Here is a 19816-nt window from a genome sequence, read left to right on the forward strand (position 1 = left end):
AGCATCAGTTAGTCTAGATTCGTCACTTTACCTCCACTTAAACTTTGGAGGTAAAAAGGCACCACTTCACAGAAAGGGAGCCCTTATAAAGGACTAATTACTTCTTAATAATGCAGTTTTTAACCAACTTAATCAACCATTAATATGTAGCTACAAAGTCAATACTGACTCGATTTTTTGGCAGATATTGAGGACTGTCTGTTCTCATTGTTCACCTTTATTCTTCATAATTTAGGTTTTTAATGTCTCATGTTTGTCAGTGTGTTGGCTGCATGTCACCATGAGCATTTGTGGATACAAAGTTTGTTTGGAAATATAAAGTTATTTAGTTTTAAGCTCAGCAAGTAGGGAAATAAATACTTTAGAGTAAAGAAATTTACAGCACTGGATTTTGATCAATGGTGAGCCTGCCTCAGTGTATAAACAGTGTTTTATAGTTGTTTGAATAATGCTTATTAATGTTTTATAAAGTTTTTACAAACTCGTAAATAACTCATTTATATGGAATTAAATCTTTCATTAAAGGTACAAACAACTCCCATTTCCACTGAATGAGTACATCTTCATACCCAAATAAAAAAAAAAAAATTAAAATAACTAAAGAGTTTTATATTATTTATCTTACAATCACAAGTGTAATACAGCTGTATTTACACCAACTCACAATGTAAGAGTTAGGTATAAATACTGATGTGCAACCTGATAATTAACTGGGAAGCCAAGGAGCCAGGTAAAGCTACCACTGTTTACTCTGAATGCACACACACACACACACACACACACACACCCCGAGGACGGCTGTACAAACACACTTTGCTGACTCCAGGAGAGACACAGGAAGTCGGTGGGAAGAAAAGGGAGCTGGTGCGGAAGACGGACATGATGTATTTTTAGACAATGGTGGCAGAAAGTGTAATTAGGATGAACTGAGGGGTTAAATCAACACATTTGGATGTGACACACAAACACACCTGAGTGTTATTTAAATACATCAGCTACAACTACAGACTATCATCTCAACATGAATTACTGCTCAAAGACAGGAATAACAAAAAAAGGATTGATATGACTTGTAATTAAAGCGATTCATTGCAAAGTCATGAAGATTAAGACAAGAAGAAATGATGAAGAAACAAAATTCACACGATATTTGTCTCATATCGATGTCTTTAAACTAATAATTGAAATAACAAACCACGACGTGTGTTTGTTTACCTACGGAAAGAGCTGAGGTGGCTGAAACACAGTCAAAAGGGATAAAAAAATATTCCAAAGCCACACAGGAAACATGTGCAGAACGTCTGTTTCACATGTGACAGACACACAGGTTTGTTCACTCAGGTAACCATGGTGACGGAGTTCTCCAACCACACCCACAGAATTAAATGGTTCAATCTGCACCTGCATTAAAAGTTGTTTCGAATGAAAGAAAGGAATAAATAAATGTGTTTTCTACAAGTGACAACACTGATCTGTAGTGAGAGTAGGGAGCAGGCGGACGAGTCTGGAGAGGTAGAGGAATAAAGACAGAAAAAACTTTTTTTTTTTCCAACTTTTTGTTTACTTATTTTTATTGATTGTCATGCTTCTGAGTTTCTTTACACAAGCCAAAGAAAAACTACGGAGCTTTCGGTCACCACATCGTGTTCGCACTACAGTGAAAAGGACGCCGCCCTAAAAAATCAGAAAGATTAAACACGGCGTTTTGTCTTCCCTTACTTTCACACAGCAGCACACAAAAGGTGACCTTTCTCCTCTTACCTACCAAAGCAAACACAGGAATAAGAGGACCTGTGTTTACAGAACCATTAGCGAGTGTTTGAGTCAAAGAAGACATTTACTGTTGCGGGCTGCCACGAGGTGTTTGCTCTGACAATGCTTAAAGACAATTACACAGGCAGGTGAGGAAATGTCAATATTTTCTGACAAGAGCCGAGAGTGGCTACGGACGACTCAACTGACCGCTGTTCAAACGGGTCAGGTCATAGGACCAGCCGACATCCTTACCAGAGGACGAACTGGAGGCTGGATTTAAAACTCAAGAGACAGCCATCTTGGCCTGCTAAAAATAGCAAAACGATTACAGATATCGAGTTGATAATCAGCCACTTCTGAAAATATTAAAGCACTCGTGTGTAGATTTAACAAAAAGGAAACCACATAATTAGTATGAGCTGGGCTGTGGAATTAAAAGAGAAATACGCCAGTGAACAAATCGGAAATGACTGATAGATTAAATATTATTTTAACAAGTGGAGATTGCACGATGAGACCGAAGAGTGTCTGGAAATCTGGTTAAAAGTTAAAAAAAGATTTATTATGGTTTATTTCTGTTGTAATTGTTACCAGAGCTTAAAAAAGCAGTGATGAATTACTCCAGTAATTGTCAAGTAATTGTTTGTGTTGTCAATACTTCAGGAGATATAAGCTAAAGTTTGGAAACCACTGATTTAAAGCCACTTTGAAGTGCTGATTTACCCTTTACAGACATTAAATTATAAAGAATCAGTCTTACTTCTAAAAACTCAACAAACCCTGACGCCTCAGCAGCCTCCTCCTCACACAGAGCGTCTAGGTGAGGAGGGAGTGCATGGTTTTATATTCAGCCGCCCATGGAATAGAAATTACAGCCTATATTTGATGAACTAGTTTCAGCTATAAAATCGCCCTCCAAAGTCCATTCGCCAAGTGCACATTGCCCATTAGCGCACTTTCTTTTCAGCTTCATTTGCTGTGAAGTGAAAAGTGCTGCAATTTTCGACTTCAGGAGACGTTAATGACATCTCATCATCCAGGCAGAAAAGCATTTCATCAAACCCAGCGACCTCGTCACCCGGGTTCGTCCAGGCGTGCACTGTGAAATAATATCAGCGAGACAGCGGGGGGCACCATGGGAAACACGAGCCGTGGCTGCCGACGAGCAGGCGGGATTAACACCCCCCACCACATCCACACCTCCACCTCCCCTGCAAACAAAAAGCTCGAAATGCACCTTTCGGGGTTAGCGGAGCAACTTCAGGGAAAATGTTTCTCCTCAGGTAATAAGATGAGATCTGAAGCATTAAATGCTTTTTAGGCTACAGCAAGAAACAATTTGCTCCACCTGAAGGTATTTAGTTCCATCTGCTGTTCAGGTGGCAGACTACAAGACTTCTGTCCTACTAGTTGACAGATTTTTTCAGACTTTTGTGCTTTTTTAGTCTGTAAATCCAGTCTGAAACTGTCTAACATGAGGCTAAAATTTTAGGTTTAACAATATTTCACATTCAAACCTGTAGAAAAGAGTAATAATACTGGCTTTAAATAATTGAAATGAAAAACTGATTTTATCACTACAATGTTTGGATTTCTTTCTCGGATCAATTAAGTAATTATCTATGGTACAAAGAAAAAAAAGCTACAAAATGGTGACCCATTATGTGTCATGGCCTGCTGTTGAAAGCAGCCCGTGTTTTTGTCCTGTGTTGGTGCACATTTCTGTAAACCACAAGTTTTATTTCAAAACGTGAAGAAAGTAATTATTGGATATATATGGAGAAAAAAACGATTAACTTTTGGAGTCAACTGACCTTTTCAAAAAGAAACTAGAACATGGCCACCGACCTGAAGTTTGGTGTGGTTGTAGCTCGGAGTCATTAACAACACAAGCCCTGAGCACAAACAGGTTGAGCAAGATCCCTTTTTTCAAATTTTGACATTAAGTATCTGAAGTTAACCCTGTCTGTTGGCAAAACCTCATCAACCTCTGGACGGATTTAAATGAAACAATCATTGGATGAACATCATTAAAGATGGCCGCCACAGCCAACTGACCAAAGAAAAAGTCTATAATTCAGCCAGTTTTACATGCATGGTGCTAAAATCTGATGTCATTCATAACAGCTTGTGAACGATCTTTGCTTAAAACTTCAGCATTAAATATAAAGATATTGAGCTAAATTTAATAACAGCAGCTAAAAGTTAATCTCAACACATCTCTGAGTTGTTTCATACCTCAGGAGATAAAACAACTTCATTGATAAAAGTTTGACCTAAACACTTAAAGATCGGGTTTGAGGAATCTACCTCATCTCCACGCGAGTTCAGAAACCATCACAGGTTGGGGTTTGAGTTTATTTAACGCCACCAAAAAAATCCAAGTGTGCTACATATTTTAGGGAGTTGCTTAAAAAAAAAAAAGAAGTAAAAAGCTTATTTACAGGTAGACAGCGTAACTCTACATCAGTTCAATATTTACACGTGTAGTTCTGCGCCTTGTGAAATCGGAAACTGTTTTCTTTTTTGCTTGTTTGTTTTCTTTTTCTAGTGATCAGCAACATGCTTATTCAGCGCCACACATAAAAACTGAATAACTCCAAGAGAATGGGGGGGAAAATACAAAAAACAAAAAACCACAGTGACAAAGACGACACAAATACTCGAATCTTTGGGCGGCTGTTGAAAGCAGCTGATATGATAAACTAAAAGTATAACGTAGATTTCATTCATAATCATTTGTGATTTTTTTAACCAAAAAAACAAAAACAAAAGCGCACTAGTCTAGCAAATCACGAGTGAAATAATGTACACCATTAAGCTACGATTAAATAACTGCACCATGATCGTTCATAAAAGGGATCAGAAAAGTTTGTTGTCAAAAAGATGCATAGTTTCCCCTGCGCTGATGTGACATGTTGGGTGTTTTCAGAAAAAAAAAAAAAAAAAATTCAGCCGTGCAGCACCTTAAGGCTTTCTGCGTCTGAAAAACAAACAAACATGAAGTAAACAAACCTGAATTCAAACATGGCTGACAGTGAAACAGATTCCTTCTGCTTACTTTTGATACCCGCTGCTTGAACTTAGGCCTCCTGCTGGAGCCTAAAAAGGAATTTAAAAAAGAAAAAATTAATGAAATATATTTCCTAATTTGTTTATAAATGTTTAGTTTATGGATTATTATGTTTTGTAAGACCTTACCCTGTTTTCAACATCTTCTATTTGAGCTGGTCCCTCCTCAGACCCTGATCGCCTTTTGCGACTAAAAAGAAGAAGAAAAATCAGATTAGTTTTCTGGACAAAGCAGAATTCAGTCAGAATCAGTTCCTAAAAGTTGACATGAGTTTGTTTATATGTACCAGCAGGGTTGGGCATAGAGTCTCGAGGATGATTGGAACCGGGACTAACGGTGAAATATTTAAATTTTGATTCCTAGTTTCGACACCTGGAAGAAGAACCCACAGGAAGTGTGTGCCCAACCATGGGGAGAGTGCGGCGAGGATCGAAAGTGTGGCTTAACTTTAATAAAAGAAACGACCAGTCGGCTCAGCGCAACACTTGCAATCAGATTATATCGAGCAAAGGACGGTGCTCGACCAACATGATTAAACACCTCCAGGTTCAGGGTGTGGAAGTAACAGAGTCTGTGACGCTCTGCGGCAGCCTTCCTCCGCCTCCGACCCTCAGCCTGGCACCGCACCGCAGTCAGAATCAGGTACATAAAACAATAAAATACGTCTTACAGAAACACTGAGGCAGCTAACAAGTTATACTCCACGTAAAAATGGTGGATCAAGTACAAATACCCAGCTAACGTTAGGGATGTGTTACTCTGGTGACCACAGAGTCCGAGGGAAAGACGTCGGCGTAACAAAATGAAGAGTGCCACAGAAAGGTTACAGCACAGAGTGACTTTTAAAAGAATCAGAGCTGAGAATCGTTTAAATTCAAACTATTCTCAACCCTACATAGCACAATAAAAAGTGAGAACTTGTGAATGTTAAAAATATTACAAACTTTAATGGAAAAGTTAATGAAAACAAAGTATAAAAATGTTCCTTTATGACACTAGTTAGGCTCTTCTTACAGTTCACCTCCTGGCATCGAATTAAACCCAAAAAAGGAAACAAACTAATGTCTGTAAGCTCGCTGGTTCAAACACACTCAACCTTTCCAGACTTTGAAAAACAAAACTTACTTGAGGAAATTTATACAGCTATGTCTGAACATACAAAGACTTTTTTAAAATACTGTATTTGGATCTTTGAACTCAGGTCCCGTTAAAGTGAAAGAAGATCTGAAAAATGCAAAATATCAAGTCTGCTGATCATCTTCATCATTACATTCTGCTGCCCCACAAGAGTTAAAACAAAGAATTAATGACGTCCCTTATGCTAGATCAAAGTAACGACACGACAACTTGTTGCGTTGGAGGAAACGTACCTTGGTGCTGCAGGACACTCTTGTTTTAGTGTCTCGATGTCAGTAAACTGCACAGCTTGTCCTCCACCTCTGGTCTTAAAAACATCTCCCTGTGGAGGACACAGAAAACAGTCAAACGGCCCTAACGACGACCAAAACACAGCCGAGGTGTGAGAACTGATTTTTAAATCAGATGCAATTGAAGGCAAATCATCAAAGTCACGCACAGAGCGGGCGATCTTTCGTTTTACCTTGATCAGTTTGGTCTCGATCTCCCCGTCAGAGGCAAGCTCTTGATGCCTGAGCACATATTTGTGGCATTTGGACAGAGCTTTCTCGTTGGGGGTCGACACCTTGATTGCATTGGGTATGATTGGCTGCATTACAGTGTCTAGATCCAAATTAGAGGAGGGTTTGTGGTCTACCCATTTCTCCCCACCCGCAGAGCGTGAGCGCCTGTGCCTCGGACGAACCGGAGGAACCGTCTGGTGAGCCCAAAGTGAGAAAACACAAATCCGGAAGTTATTCACACGTGGAACCGCGTCGGGCTCGTGGCGGTTAGTGGTGAAGTTTGATTGTAGGGGTGGAAATGGGGAGTGTTAGCAGTGAAAAGAAACGCATTAGTGGAAGGCACAGAAGGAAGGAAATTAATACTGAATACATTTTGTTTGGAAATATATATATAACATCTTTGAGATGTGGTTCTACAGCATCCACAGCAAGGCCTTCCAGCAGCACCGGAAAGTTCCCAGCAGAGTGAGGGATGTTGAGCATGCAAAGCAGAAGAAATTGTTGCAAAGATGTGAACAAAGAACAGTGAGACTACACAAGCGTCAGCATGCAAAGGACCACAAACTAACAGCTACTCTTATTTAAAGGAAACTAAGAAACTTGGGTGTGAATTTGCATTTTCATGAGGATCTGATGGACGCTCTGTGAGCTGCACGTTTTGATTTTAACACAAGGACTTTGGCAAAAGTCTTTTTTCAAAGTTTAATTAAGGTTTGAAATATGAAGTCACCCAATAAGAGTTTTATATGCGACCAAAGTCAATCTTTATAAATCAGCCAAAGGCCGATCTACAGCACCGATTTTGTAATTTTTGGTCACCTGTGTACTTTTCATTTAACAAAACTCAACAACTGCTTAACTTAAATATATATTTAACAACCCTTAGAAGAACTTGCACACTTAAAAGATAATATATAGAAGAGCTGTCTCAGTTATAAATAGTGGGGGACAGGGAGGTTCTGCTGCATCTTCATAATCCTAATTGATGAAGTTTTTTTTTTAAGTGGCAAATATTGGCTGATTAAATGGGTTGGTCAATTAATCAGTCTGTGTTTATTTTAAATAATTAAACAGAATAATAAAAGAGATCTAGGAGTAGTTCCAACCATCTAGAGAAAGTCAAATATAGCCGCAAAATACTATTTCACAAAAAAGGCCGGTATCATTTATTTATTTATTTTGGCTCAAATATTTTTTATATACATATAGTTGGAGCGAGTCGATGTTTAGAAATACGATCTTCAAAATGTTCACTCTGGCCAAAAATGTCAAGAAAAGTTGTTTTGTTTTAACGTTGACCAGTGTAGACGCCCAAACTCCAGCATTGTTCCCCCCAAATAAATCTGGATAAGTTCCCCCCAAAATATTAACCAGCCAAAGAAGTTTATGTTTTAGTAGAGAGAGAAATAAAAGAGCAGAACTGCACTGATTTGATCCTTTTCCCCTGTTCTCTTTTGTTTCTTTAACATTCATCCACAGATTGCAGGACTAGTCTTTCCTTGAGTTAAACAAGATCCTAAAACTGGCAGAAAAACCTGTTAAGTGTCTTTTTCCAAACCACACTGTTGAACTTATTTTCTAAATAGTTAGACTTATAATTTATCCTCTCAGAAGGAACAACAGTGTTGCTGCTGATACTTCATGAGACGGGGGTTTGACTTCATATAAAAGTATTTACAGTTTTTGTCAATTGTAAAATATTTCTAAAATAATAAGTAAATAAGAATAAACTGTTCTGAACGGCGGTCTGCAGGCAAAACATAGAAGCCCTCAGTCTTGAGGTGGAAGAAGAGACAAATAAAAAGTTCAATAAACACAAGAAGCAGAAACTAATCTTCTACTCGAAGCACACATCTATTGACAGCTCTGAGGTTTCTACACCAAGACAAGGTTGAACTGCAGGCTTGAAGTGAAGGACATCTATTAGCACTAACCCTTGTGCCTGCATCTCTCCTGCGCCCCTCGCTGCTGGCGCCGTGCCACGGGGCCGGGGCTCGGCTCGTGCCCCGAGGAGTCCCGGGGTACCTAGACTGGCTGACCGAGTCTACGGGGAACTTCTGCTCCCAGTCGGAGACGCACGAAGCTACTGAGGGATAGGATGAAAGGGAGGAGGGAGTGGAGGTGGGGGGGCGGTCCTGAACTGCCCTAACATTGACTCGGTTTTGGCTGAGAGGAGTTTGGCTTAAGTCCTGCAAGGTAATTAGGGAGTGGGGGGAGGAAAGGTGGAGTGAGTGCGAGGAGCTCCCGATCAACAGAAATTAAACAGTAAAACAAAGAGTGGTGAGCCCAGACGATTACAACAATTAGCGTCATGCAAAATGTCCACAATTAATCGAATTAGAAGCGAGTGATGAAGGGCACACCGACCGAACACGGTGCCGCACACGAGCAACTCACAGGACGCGGCGTTGGCGAGGCAGAGCGTTCCTGGGGCCCGTTACGATCCCTCTCTCTGGAGGGCCTCTCAGGTTTGGGTGGTGGTTCAGCTGGATGGCTGCCACCACTGCTGTTCTCCGTCACTATGGCCTTGAGCTGCTTCAGCTTCTCGTCCTTCACCCACAGTTTGTTCTGCATCTCCAGCTGCTTGGCGTTCACTCGCCTCTCCTGATAGCAAACAAACAGCAGTCAGTAAAGTTAAAGTATTGTTCAGTCCTATTTGAAAATAGTCTCAGATGCTAAATTGTACATTTATAGATACTATAAACTATAAACTCCATGTCTAATTTCAGCTGATAAAGATTTAATAAGGAAAATTATTTTTAAACTGATTATTTCTGGAGAACTGTAGGTGATTCTTGCAAAAAAAAAAAAAAAAGCTAAAAAGAATAATAACCAGAAGTCCTTGTTAAAGTTGAATGATTAAAATGTGAAACTGCAGCACAGCATGTTTGTTTTAGACAGACATAATATGACAGTAGTCGTATTAGTTTCCACTTCTCAAACACGCCTGCCGTTTGTTTTAAGCTTATTTGTTACCCTTTACAACTTTCTGCAAAATGTTTAAAATGATTGATTTTAGTCTGCATTAAAATGTAATTTTAAGGCTGTTAGTTCATCTATTTAACAGCGTATGTATGCTTTGATAAGAACAAAATCAACACCATGCCATGGGTGTATTTTAATATCATTAAGAACAATCGCCTGCAGCTTTCTGCCTCTTGCAATTCAGATTGCTGGATTGCTACTCTGAAGACACTAAATGATGGACCAGAATCTCACAATGTCTGTTTTTACCAACTTATAACTATGCTATAAAATTAGAAATAAAAGATTAAATTATAAGGATGCTCTACTCTACCATTAGTCTAACAATCTCTAGTTAAAAATGTGTTGAATTTTTCTTCATAGACACCCAAACTGTACAGTCACAATATGAATTAAAGCATGTAAGCTTAAGTTAGCCTCCCCTACAGCCACTACTGATCATTTTAAAAAGATTAAAGGACATTTACAATAAGTATATATATGTAATAGTGATGCATGTTTGGCCTCATCCTACATATATATTTAAGTCACACATGGCTAATAGTTGTAATGCAAAACAAATGTATGTATGTATGTGTGCAGGCCAATTAGTAATCTATAAATGAATGTACTTACACACTCCTTCTCCCATTTGTACTTGGTGTCCGTCACCATGCCCTGCATGCGCTGCTCCATGCGCCTCCTCTCTGCCAACTCCTTCTGCAGCATCTGCTCTCTGCCCTCCAGCTCCTGCTGAAGGGAGCGTTTGTCCTGTTCGTACATGCCCGTCGTCTTCTGCAGGATGTCAATCTGAGGCGGGCAGACAGAAGTGTGAGGTGACGGGAAAACAAACAAAACGGTCTTCAAAAAAAAAAAATTTAAAAAAGGAGACGACACCTTGTATTCCAGGGTCTTGGATTTCTTCTCTAATCGCTCGATCTCGGACTTCTGGTTGAGGATGACTTTGTCTTTCTCACTTAGCTTGCTTCGCTGGTCGTGGAGGAAGGTCTCCTTCGCGCTGAGTTGACTGTCAAACTGCTGAAGCATGGACTTCAGTGTGTTGGCTGCGAAAGACCTTGATGTAAATCACTTGGTTTGAAAGTAGTTTTACAAAAAAAAAACACATGACTGCCACAAGACAAATCTGACACGATGCGTCCATGTGCATCTGACTGTATTAATAAATTATCAGCGATGATCTGTGCCTGCATCCATCAGACCATCATCTGCGGGGAGAAATAAGAGATGGTACCAGTTTGATTGACTTGTTTTGTTATCATCTGACGGATGTGCTGCCGCCTTTCCAGGACCTCGATCAGACGGGGCAACGTCTGATCGTCGGCGGGGTCCACCAGCTCACAGGGCGGCAGGGCTGGGAGGCTGTCGATGAGCTGGTTCAGCAGAACCGGGTCGTCTGCAAGAATTCAATTTAATAAAATAGTTAAATTAGTTGCAGTCATGTATATTGCTTTTTAACTCTTGGTGGGGTGCCAATAAAGGCGCGAACTGGTCGACTGATCCTGCTCAGTCTTTTATATTAATTTGACATCAAAATTGTGAAAAGAAACTTTAGGATTTTGGTGCTGCCATCTTCTGCCATCTACGTATTTTACATCTGTTATAAAAAGGTTTGCTGAAAACTGACTCTGTAAATAATGGACTGTAGTATTGTCTCATTTTTTGTCTTGTAATGCTCATCTGCATTAAAGACTGTTGCACGAGATGTGCCTATACCTTTAAACGTAAAGGCAAAAACCACCTTTTCTGCAAAGCCTAAGAGACAGGTATGACGAGACAGGAGTGCAGTGAAGTGAAGTGAATATTTACCTGCATTACTTGGACCTCCTCTCTCTTCCAGGCGCCGAGACAACTCGTCTTTGAAAGCCTGGTTTCTCTGTCTCCGCCCTGCAGCGAGGCCATAGATTGGTCGATCCACTGGCCGAGCGACCTCCACCTCCTGAGTCATTTCTGCAAAGCGCATCACCAGCTGCAACAAGCACAGTGGGTTACATTTTCGGACCTCTTTTGTGCGGCTGCACTTCAGAACGGCTAATAATGCCCATGACCGCCAGAGAGCAACTTGACACAGATATAAGAGAGGGATCAAACCTGACATTTCGGTGATTCTACAACACACACACAAAGAATAGCTTACCACTGTTTCTTCATAATCCTCAGCCTTTGGGTTGACACACACAATCATCCGGACTTTTCCCTCTCCATCGAAGTAGTTTTTAAAAAGATGTGTAACCTTTGAGTCCCTGTATGGCACCATCTGGAATAAAAAAAAAAATAGAGGCTTTTTGAGACATCCCTCTATGGAAAACATACTCTAAATAAATAAAGATTAAGCTACAGGACAGTGCACCAGGAACACTGACGGTTAGATGATAAAACACCGACCTTATTAGTCCCATACATCTGATTTTCACGCAGGGCCTCGATACATGTACGCAGCGTCATCAAGGACTGGTTAATATTACCTGTAAGAGAAATACTGTTAACGACGTTCACAACATGTTAATTACTAAGTGAAGTAAAATAACTGAAAGGACAAAAGGATAACTTGTTAACAAGAGAACCTAAATCAATTTAACCTGCTTCACGAAGACGGCTTCCCTCTGCTCTGGTCCTGCTGGTGCGTTCGCTGCCCGCCAGGTCAACCAGACACAGCTGGCTCGCATTCACCTGACTTTTATCCTGTTACAACGGGAGGCAGGCAGAGTTCATGTCGAACACTTAGAAAAAGGCTCTTCACGTACCGACTCGAAGCCGCAGACTACCTGCAGTATGTGGTCCCCGTCGGCGTCGAGCGGCGCCTGGGCCAGCTTCACCGTGAACACGCTGTGGGAGCGACTGGACTCCCGGTTCAGCTGAGTGTTTGCGATCCTCCTTTTCTTTTGTCCTGGACCAGCATCAAAAACACCAGTTTGTAACACAGACAGCAGATATACCAAAAGTCACCAGAATTAGGTTGGTTAAATTATTTCTTCTGATTTTTTTTGATGGCTACAGTAAAAGTTTTTTTAATTTTTTTGTTTTATGATTAAGCTCAGCTTGTCTGTATTTGGGCTAAATACAAAATAAAATACATAAAACACCACAGAACAAAGTCACTGGGATTAAACGATCCACCACACCTTTCCAAAAGACTTCGAAGGCCTCCTCTGTAGACTTGACTTCAACTTCGGTGCAGCCAGCAACGTACATGGTATGATTCTGATCTTCCCGAAGAATTTTGGACTGAGGCGGCCTGAAAAAAAAAAAATTAAAAAATGAACGAAAAGAATCAACACGCATTAACACAGTAGGACTTATAGGAGGTGTGACTTTGGTGAGCCAAGTCACAAAACAAACAAAAAAAAAAACAGTAAACGCAAGAGCCAATGTTAGAGGAAACTAAAACTAAAGACATATATAAATGGGGGGGGGACAAATGCTGGGTTTACACAGAAGCATGAGCCATTCAGGGACACCTTTACTCTCTGCAGCAACAATACAAATCAACAAGCAAAGCTTCGAGACAACAGCCAACAAAATAAATAAAGAAATACTTGTTAACTTTATTTTTTTGCCATTTACCAAGCACTGGATTAATGGGATGGAAAACAGCCGATGACCTTTCCAACATATCAGCTACAGTCAAAGTTTGCCTACGAGCTCAACAGTCTAGCGCTGCTTTAAAGGCCACATACATGAACTCTTTGTCCCTTACAGGCGTGCTTCCATCAAGCCACCTAAAATAAAAAACACGGGGATTTGACAACTTATCAGCACAGCTACAAAAAAATATGCTCAATAATTCAAAATGAAACGAGAATAAAGTTAGAGGTGTGTTATACACAACTTTTACTAAACTATTTGTACTGTTATTTTATAGCGTCCTGACTATCAGGGAAAAAAATATTGTCCATTTATTTGGTATCATTGAAAAGCCCTAAATGTCCTCTGTAGATAACAAAAAGAGCTCGTTCAGTAGTATGCAGTGGGTGGGAGATATTCAGGTTTACAAATGTCCTCCACAGAGGACACATTTGAACTACTGGTAGTCAGAAGGACGGGGCAGCTGCGTGGCTCAGTTTGTAGACAGAGCAACAGCTACATACTTGTAAAAAAAAGAAAACAAATTACTTGAACAAAAATACCAGACACAAAATTGTGGATTTTTTTTCTCCCCTCCCCCAAACAGCGTGCTCTGAGTCGTCCTTACTTTGGTCTGATTGGGTCAAACGGAGCATCTTCCAGGAGATCATAGATGTAGTTGTTGTAGATCTCGATGTAGGACACAAAGACGCTGTAACAACAATCTTCATCGACGCTCTCGCACTTACACGCCTCCTCTGGGCTGATCATATCTGCAAACTCCGGGTCAGCCTTCTGCCTAAACAACAAGACACAAATCAATGTGTTAAACTCAGCTCCCTTCCATCTCACAGGAAAATAAGTGAATAAAACTTCCAACTACCTGGAAGACGGGGTTTTGGGCACTGACTGCTGACTGTCTCGCTTCTGTCTCTCAAGGAGAGCGTCAACTTGGCTCTGGATCTCGATTCCGTTTTTGTCATCTGGTTTAAACACCTAACAGAGATTTGAAACGTATCAAGTCTCCCGAGTTGCTTTTGGGCTTTTTTTAAAAGATCACCAGCAGATGAAACTGATGACGGTCTTACGAATCTTTTGGCCTGAAAAGGCCCGATGCTGTTGAAGAGCATGTCCAGACACCGAGGGAGGAGTCCGCCTTCCCCAGGCGAGCCAGTCATGGTGTACGTCTTCCCACTTCCTGTCACACCGTACGTAAACAGCAGACCTGCGACCACAACGCAGACACATTTCACAGACTGAAGGTCACCTAATATATGTTTGGATTACTCAGAAAGAAAGGCTAATTATTTAATCTGCAGAAAATAAAACACTTTTGTGAACATGTTTTCAGTTCGCTTCGTTCTCCTTTTACTTTACTCACAAAACACTCGATAAATAAGACGTCTGATCTGTTTAATTATCAGGTTTAAAAGTAGAAATGAGTAGAGGGACATCTTCTAAACGAGAGTTATTGGTGTGACAAACATTTGCACATTTTAAAAAGCTCAGGGATGGTTTAAAGTTTATAAGAATCTTTTTCAATAAATAAAAAATTGCACTTATTGTTTGCTAATCCATAAGCAGGACGGGACGGACGGACGGACCAATAGAGACATGCTGAACTCACCATTTTTACAGCGAATGAGGTCCTCTACCAGCGGCTTGGCAACATCCTCAAACAGCTCAGTTTGATTGGTATTAATACCAAATACCCTTTTAAAGGAGTACTGAGTCTAGACAAATAAAAGATATGACATAGAAGAATTAAACAAGAAACACAGACCGACAATTATTATCGCAAAGTATTAAATTTGTTATTGTCTAGAATGGAGCTATGATAAAAGCACATTAATGGATTTATTTTTCTTTCTTTTTGATAAAACCCATGTTGTGGTATGTATCATCGGTAAGGTGTAGTTTCATTTCAGTATATTTGCTTAGATAATGTTGTTGCTTTTTATAAAAATAAATAACCAGATAATTTGCCTATAATACGTTCAGGTTACTCACAAAGCCGAAAAATCTGCGTCCCACTTACCTCCTTATATTCACCGTTACGGTTGGCTTTCAGGCCGTCGGGGGCATGCAGCTGAATTGTGGAGCTACTGATCATCTCAACACAACATTCCTCATCTTCAGCACAAATTGGACGTATGCGACAGTAAACCTAAAAGACGTACATTTTTAAATTAGATAAAAGTTTTACAACATATGACTTCTAAACAAACATAATCCAAGTACAAACTATATTGTTTTACAGGATTTCCTGTATTTAAATGATCTTTTAGGCAAAACAGATTATTGCTGAAGAATCTCTAGACAAACAAAATGCTCATTTTTATTTATTTTGAGTGTCCCTTACGCCCACAGGATCTTTCTCCACATTGGTTGCCTTCTTCAGGGCTGGCCTCCGAGGAGTCTTCCCTTTGCTGTGACAAAACAATCAAAATTTAAACAAGCTGCATAATTCACTGCACGACCAAAAACATGCAGATCTTGTTTAAAGTAATTTAAGAATTATTACTCTTCTTTGTTATGACCAGTGTTATTCCAGTAATATGTATTAACCACAATGGGGTAAAAACTACATTGATGGAGAAATGTTTGTTTTGTTGTTTGTTGAATGCATTAAACTCTTTAACATGCACATGAAATACAAAAAGCGAGTCACTGGTCTGCTGATCCAAAGACCTTTCTTTCTCAGTCAAACCTCAGATTCACGAAACACAAAAAAATAGTTTTAAATGGGGTCCGGTGAGCCATGATGTACACGACAACAAAAGTAAATAGGTTTACCAGAGATTTAAAATTAGTGTGCATTAATGTGATCTTATTAAACTGAAGTTAGGGTCCTAGTTTTGAAGAAACAATTTTATTATGTAAAGATCAAAGTAGTGACAATTGTTTACTTCCTTGTTTATGTCACAAATTGTGAAAAAGGAAGTCCAGGTGCTCTGTAGGCCCTACCGAAACAAATGTGACATCACCATTTCCTCTTTACTGTACAAAAGGATTTTATAAACTACTTATAATAGAAAGCTCAGACTAATGTCCACTAAAAAGTACAAAAACAAATCACAGGAGGACAGGGTGATATTTATGATGTATAAATCAATATATGCTAACTCTTGAGTTATTGTTAGCCAAGCTAGCTCAACTGTACTATCGACGAAACTAAAGACATCTAAAGTCATAATTACACAGGGTACTTTAATCTAATTACAGCATCGTTATGTTTAGCTCATAAACTCCAGGAAACGGAGGTAAAAAGAGAATACTTTTATAAACAAGATGACCAGGCAGCTGCTAGTGCATTCAGTTCCTTCGTCACAGTGAAGCTAACGTCTTATAGCCGTGACCTAACTAGCTTCAACACTTAAACTCCCAATGGAAGTTGCCTGCGTGGCTAAAACATTTGTTAAATTTTACTTCATATGTTTTTTGTGATAAATAAATGAAAAGATACGATACTGACCCTCCTCGCTGCATTGTTGTCAAGCTTCTCTCAGCTGCTCACAGAAGCGCCTCTATTCACGATTTGAAAATTCCCTCTTGTGATACGTTATTCCGAGAGTCATCTACTTGGACCAATCACAACGCGCGCACAGAGCCTCAAAGCGGAAGTCCCGCCTACGTCTATAGAGTCATCTACTTTGACCAATCACAACGCGTACGAAATGACTAATTACGGAAATCCCGCCTATGCTCCGAGAATCACATATTTTAACCAATCACAATGCCTGACCAACCGTTTTACTGGTACTGGATCAGAAATTGTTTTATAGAATTAAATTTAGATTGAATGAAAAACACATTTTTGGAAAACAGTAAATAACATTTACATGGAAAACACCTATCTGGAGATAAGTTGCAGCAATTAAATTATGGGTACAATTTAACTGGAGAAGTTAAAAATAGTTAACATGCACACAACTCTTTAACACATTCAATACAAAACACTCACTTAAATTATTTAGCAATTAAAATACATTATATAGTGGTAAATACCTTTTAAATTAAAACATTTAACATAAATAATCCTTAATTCAGTAGTATTTTTTTCAATGATTGCATCTTTCCACCCTGGAATATGAAGGATATGTTCCTGACCATGATGAATTTAGAACTTCTGACCACAACTGTGTTAAGAATTATCACAAAATGCTGAATAAATGCAGATTTTTTTTAACGTAAAGCTAATTGTGACAAAAGGTAAAACCAAGGAGCAGTAAATGTTGAACAGCACTGGTTTTAGTCCAATTAGGTGATAAGGTAATTGGTTGTTACTGATCAACTTTGTATCATGCTAAATGTAATAAACGTTGTACAAAACTACTGTGCAAAAGTCTTGGGTCACAGTTTATTTTTTTCATATTCTGCTTCCAATGAGCCCCTTGTAAGTAACTAACTCTGGATCTGTGAATTGTCTAAAAATGTAAGAACGGAAATAACTTTTGAACTTGACTGTTCAAAGCAGAGAAGTTTTTAAACCAATGGCACATTAATGCTTCAACCAAAAACAGCTAGTTAAAAAGCTCAGGGATGGTTTAAAGTTTATTAGAATCTTTTTCAATAAATAAAACATTGCACTTAAATACTTTTTCTTTACACATTTAGCATTAAAAAGACCAAGCTAACAATCTTTAAATGGGACAGACAAGTCATGACAAAAATAATTGGAAAACAATAGCCCAGATTAAACAGTTTCCACACTATTGGTAACCAAACACTCCGTTTAGGAAGCAGCTGCTTTGCTTGTAACTCTAAAACAAATTGGTCGGCATCTCTTGCCAAAACAATTCAATGCAAACCAAGAGGCTGAGTACAAGTGTTATAAAAAAGATAGAGTTAAAATTCAAGTTTAAAACAGTGATTTTTTGCATTTTGATAATCAGTTTTTTGTTCGTTGGACTCTCTTCATACACCACATCTATGGCAGTCAGAGAAAGCAGTAAAAATATCTTCACATACAAAAGCATCATCTTTCAGTGCAGCAAACCTGCTACATTTGTAGCTTAAAGCCAGAAAGTTTCCTCAGAAACATTCAAAGTAAAAAAAAAAAAAGAAAGAACCCTGATAAAACTTAAATTGCATCCAAGTCATTTGGGAAAGTTGTGCACTAAATTTCAGCTCACCAATACTTTTACAGCAGCCTTCATGTAAAGCACGAGTGCTGAAGTTGATATGTTTTTTGTTTGTTTGTTTGTTTGTATTTTTACCCACATTGCATTGCTTTCTGTAACTGGTGTGACAGAGAATTAGTGACAGTGGCAGGATTTGTTCGAGGCCTTCTTCGATTTGCTGCCACCTTTGCCCTCTTGGCACGCCGGGGCAGAAAGGAGAGGCAGGCTGAAGAGGAGGATGATAATCAAGTTCAGCGCCACGCAGAGCAGCGCCGGCCCCACCGAGCCGGCGAACGTGACGGGGACGGAGTTGGCGGAGAACCAGGGTCGCCGCGTCGCCATGTCCCGCTCCACAGCCTGCATCTGGAGGTGGGTGGCCAGGATGGCGCACATGTGGAAGAGCTGGTGGCTGTGACCTGCAGAGGGAGCAGTGGACTCGCTTGTTACAACGGGAGGAGGAGGAATGCTCCTGCTTACCTTTGTCACACAGCAAATGATTCACAACGGCCTCGTAAATGTTCCACTTTAAACAAAACTCTGGAGTTGGTTGTGTATTAAGATGATTTAACAATGTTTAACGCATCATAGGTGTGGTTTCAAAATTAAAACCTGGCATTTAAATGTGAGCAACAAGTTGCTTTGCACAGAGTGCTCCATCTTCAAAACTTTCAATCATGCTTTAAAAAAGGCTCTGCACTCTGCTTCTCTCTACACCAAGATAAGCTTGTATTGCTAATAAAAACCTGGCTACTGAGCAAAATAAAAAAAGAAAGCAATTCTGCTGCTTTTCAGGCAGTTTGATCGGTTTTGAGGACAACGTCTCTCCCAGATTCAAGGCAACTGAAGCGGTGAGATATTCTGCTATAATTGTATTAACTGTACTGAATTATAGGTTTCTCAAATTAAAATTCATTGATTGATTGAGATGCAATATTACAGCATACAGCAGTTTACAGAACAAAATTCATTCACCATTATCATGACCCAGAAAGATTGTTCCAAGCATAATCTGGAGGAATCAATCAACCTGAGATGAAAAGTTCTGTGGAGTTTTTACTTAAAAACACGCTTTTTGCCCCAAAATATTTTAGCTCTAAAGTCTGAGAAACGCATTATTTGTTTGCAATTTAGTACAAAGCAGGTCACACGGTATATATTTTTAAAGGGAACTGACTAGAGACAGCAAATGTAATGCTTGAGATAACATCGATCGAATGAGCCGTACCGATGAAGTCGAAGCTCCCAGGCGCCAGACGCTCAGGTAAGTGTGAGGCGAACAGAAAACCCGTGAGGAAAGACATGGTGATGTGCTGGTAGTGCAGGACAGTGGTATCATTGTCCGTGCAGCCCTCCCCTGTGCACAGGAACACCTGGAAACACACACACAATGTGTCAGAAAAGCTTTTTATAATAGTAGTTAAAGCTGCAGCAGACAGTCGTCAGAGTGATCTTAGTTCGGAAAAATCAGAGAGAAATCCTCGTGGACGAATCAAGTTCAACCAACTCAGAGGAGAGTTAAATTCAAGTGTACAGGTGCTGGTCATAAAATTAGAATATCATGAAAAAGTAGATTGATTTCAGTAATTCCATTTAAAAAGTGAAACTTGTATATTATATTCATACATTACATACAAACTCATATATTTCAAATGTTTATTTCGTTTAATTTTGATGATTAC

The 19816-nt window shown here is 39.5% G+C and overlaps 2 protein-coding genes across 6 annotated transcripts in view; both read right to left on the bottom strand.

Moving 5' to 3' along the window:
* Window positions 1-4094: 4094 nt before the first annotated feature.
* Window positions 4095-16592, bottom strand: LOC108234751 (kinesin-like protein KIF23). Of its 5 annotated transcripts, XM_017414178.2 has the most exons (23): window positions 16490-16592; window positions 15377-15443; window positions 15053-15181; window positions 14642-14747; window positions 14103-14239; window positions 13898-14010; window positions 13643-13813; window positions 12573-12685; window positions 12216-12337; window positions 12030-12132; window positions 11836-11915; window positions 11588-11707; window positions 11260-11419; window positions 10685-10846; window positions 10330-10496; window positions 10069-10242; window positions 8866-9072; window positions 8403-8657; window positions 6429-6662; window positions 6199-6287; window positions 4957-5017; window positions 4817-4857; window positions 4095-4738 (listed from the first exon to the last, which is right to left on the bottom strand). In XM_017414178.2, the coding sequence occupies exons 1-23, from the start codon at window positions 16501-16503 to the stop codon at window positions 4723-4725; spliced, it is 2841 nt and encodes a 946-aa protein (XP_017269667.1). In that variant the 5' UTR covers window positions 16504-16592; the 3' UTR covers window positions 4095-4722. The 5 variants fall into 5 exon arrangements, with proteins under 5 accessions (XP_017269667.1, XP_017269668.1, XP_037835976.1 ...); XM_017414179.2 differs by lacking the exon at window positions 8403-8657; XM_037980048.1 differs by having other exon boundaries at window positions 6199-6662.
* Window positions 16593-17550: 958 nt separating this feature from the next.
* The window catches only part of paqr5b (progestin and adipoQ receptor family member Vb), a 13268-nt gene continuing 11002 nt past the window's right edge, over window positions 17551-19816 (bottom strand). Inside the window, exons 7-8 of the mRNA XM_017414196.3 lie at window positions 19363-19507; window positions 17551-18553 (exon numbers count right to left, since the gene is read on the bottom strand). Coding sequence (XP_017269685.1) covers window positions 18273-18553; window positions 19363-19507 — 426 coding nt within the window. The 3' untranslated portion in view covers window positions 17551-18272. The remainder of the gene's footprint in view (window positions 18554-19362; window positions 19508-19816) is intronic.

This window comes from Kryptolebias marmoratus, linkage group LG15 (genome assembly GCF_001649575.2).
Source record: "Kryptolebias marmoratus isolate JLee-2015 linkage group LG15, ASM164957v2, whole genome shotgun sequence".
Classification (NCBI taxonomy): Eukaryota; Metazoa; Chordata; class Actinopteri; order Cyprinodontiformes; family Rivulidae; genus Kryptolebias; species Kryptolebias marmoratus.

What these genes read in the sequence shown, in the direction of transcription:
- LOC108234751 (XM_037980048.1), bottom strand. An exon ending in CTTTTCAGGCCAAAAGATTC is followed by an intron (nt 14,011 to 14,102) that starts GTAAGACCGTCA and finishes AATCTCTGTTAG; the next exon opens with GTGTTTAAACCAGATGACAA. An exon ending in AAGCCGTCTTCGTGAAGCAG is followed by an intron (nt 11,916 to 12,029) that starts GTTAAATTGATT and finishes TTTCTCTTACAG; the next exon opens with GTAATATTAACCAGTCCTTG.